At 55.5% G+C, this 1,176-nt stretch overlaps 1 protein-coding gene across 1 annotated transcript in view; it reads left to right on the top strand.

Moving 5' to 3' along the window:
• Window positions 1-747, top strand: part of LOC104468700 (placenta-specific gene 8 protein-like) — a 1,553-nt gene extending 806 nt beyond the window's left edge. Inside the window, exon 3 of the mRNA XM_010082924.1 lies at window positions 640-747. Coding sequence (XP_010081226.1) covers window positions 640-747 — 108 coding nt within the window. The remainder of the gene's footprint in view (window positions 1-639) is intronic.
• The last annotated feature ends 429 nt before the right edge of the window (window positions 748-1,176 follow it).

Here is a 1,176-nt window from a genome sequence, read left to right on the forward strand (position 1 = left end):
GTGCCCGCTCCCCCCCCTCCCCCCCCCCCCCCCTCCATTTTCATATCTGGCATGACGCTGGGAGCACAGGACAGGGGTTGGGATGCCCTCAGCCACGCCAGTCCCTGGGCTGGTGTCCAACAACCTGCGTTAATCGAGGCAGCTCCTCCCCAGCACCCTTCTCCAGGGACACACGTCCTGCCTTTGGCTGCTGCTTCCCCAGCCCATCACCAGGCTTTGCAAGATGGGAAAGATTTGAGATAATTGTGGGCAGGATAAAGAACAGATTAAGTCGGTTGCACAGACAAACTGGGAGAAAAGTGGGCATTCGTAGGCAGTCCATATATTCAAAGGGTTCATGCTGTCCCCAGTGCCAACCATGGTGGCCCCAGTCCAGTTTGCCCAAATTGCCTCTTGCTGTGGGCATTTTCCCCCAGTCTGAACCTCCAGAGCTGAAAGATAAGTAGCTACCTGATGCCTGAAGAAAGGGTTTCCTTCTTCCTTCCCATGGTGTTGGGGTTTGCCAGCCCCCGAGGAACCCACCAGTTCCCAAACCTCCAGTTTTTAGTGGCTGCTACTGGGGACGAAACAAAGGGCACATGATGTAGAATGTGATTAACCTTTGAGCTGAAATGAGGGCTTGGGGCTTCTTCCTGACAGGGGTCCATCTGCTCTGACTTCTGTACCGCCATGTGCTGCTCCCCGTGCTCCCTTTGCCAGCTTAAGAGAGACATCAACCGGAGGAGGCAGATGGGCATATTCTGGTAAGCTGGGCATGCTGGAGCTGGGTTAGAAAGCCACCACCGCTGCCACACAAGGCATGGCCCCCCTTCCTGACCCTCCTCTCCCATCCCGTTGCAGATGCCGCCGACCTCAGAGCCGCTGTGGACAGGAGTCGGCACTGCCCCGGCTGGTGGGAGATGCACCACGGGGGGTTTGCCTTGGTTTGTGGTTGATTCCCCCTTCCCTGGGTGACACTGGCAATAAACAGCTGAGTTTGCCTTGCTGTGTGTGTCGGTATTTATTTCTCTGTGTCCTCCCGCAACAGCAGAGGACAGCGTTGTGCTTTCGTAGGCTGTGTGGTCAGAGCGATGCTGAGGTTATCGGATAAAGGAGACTCTCGCAGACCCACGCTGGGATGGGACCAGACCATGAAGTTCATAAGATAAGATATCAGAAGATAAAAGGAGCTCAACA

Source organism: Pterocles gutturalis, unplaced genomic scaffold (assembly GCF_000699245.1).
Source record: "Pterocles gutturalis isolate BGI_N339 unplaced genomic scaffold, ASM69924v1 scaffold7760, whole genome shotgun sequence".
Lineage (NCBI taxonomy): Eukaryota > Metazoa > Chordata > Aves > Pterocliformes > Pteroclidae > Pterocles > Pterocles gutturalis.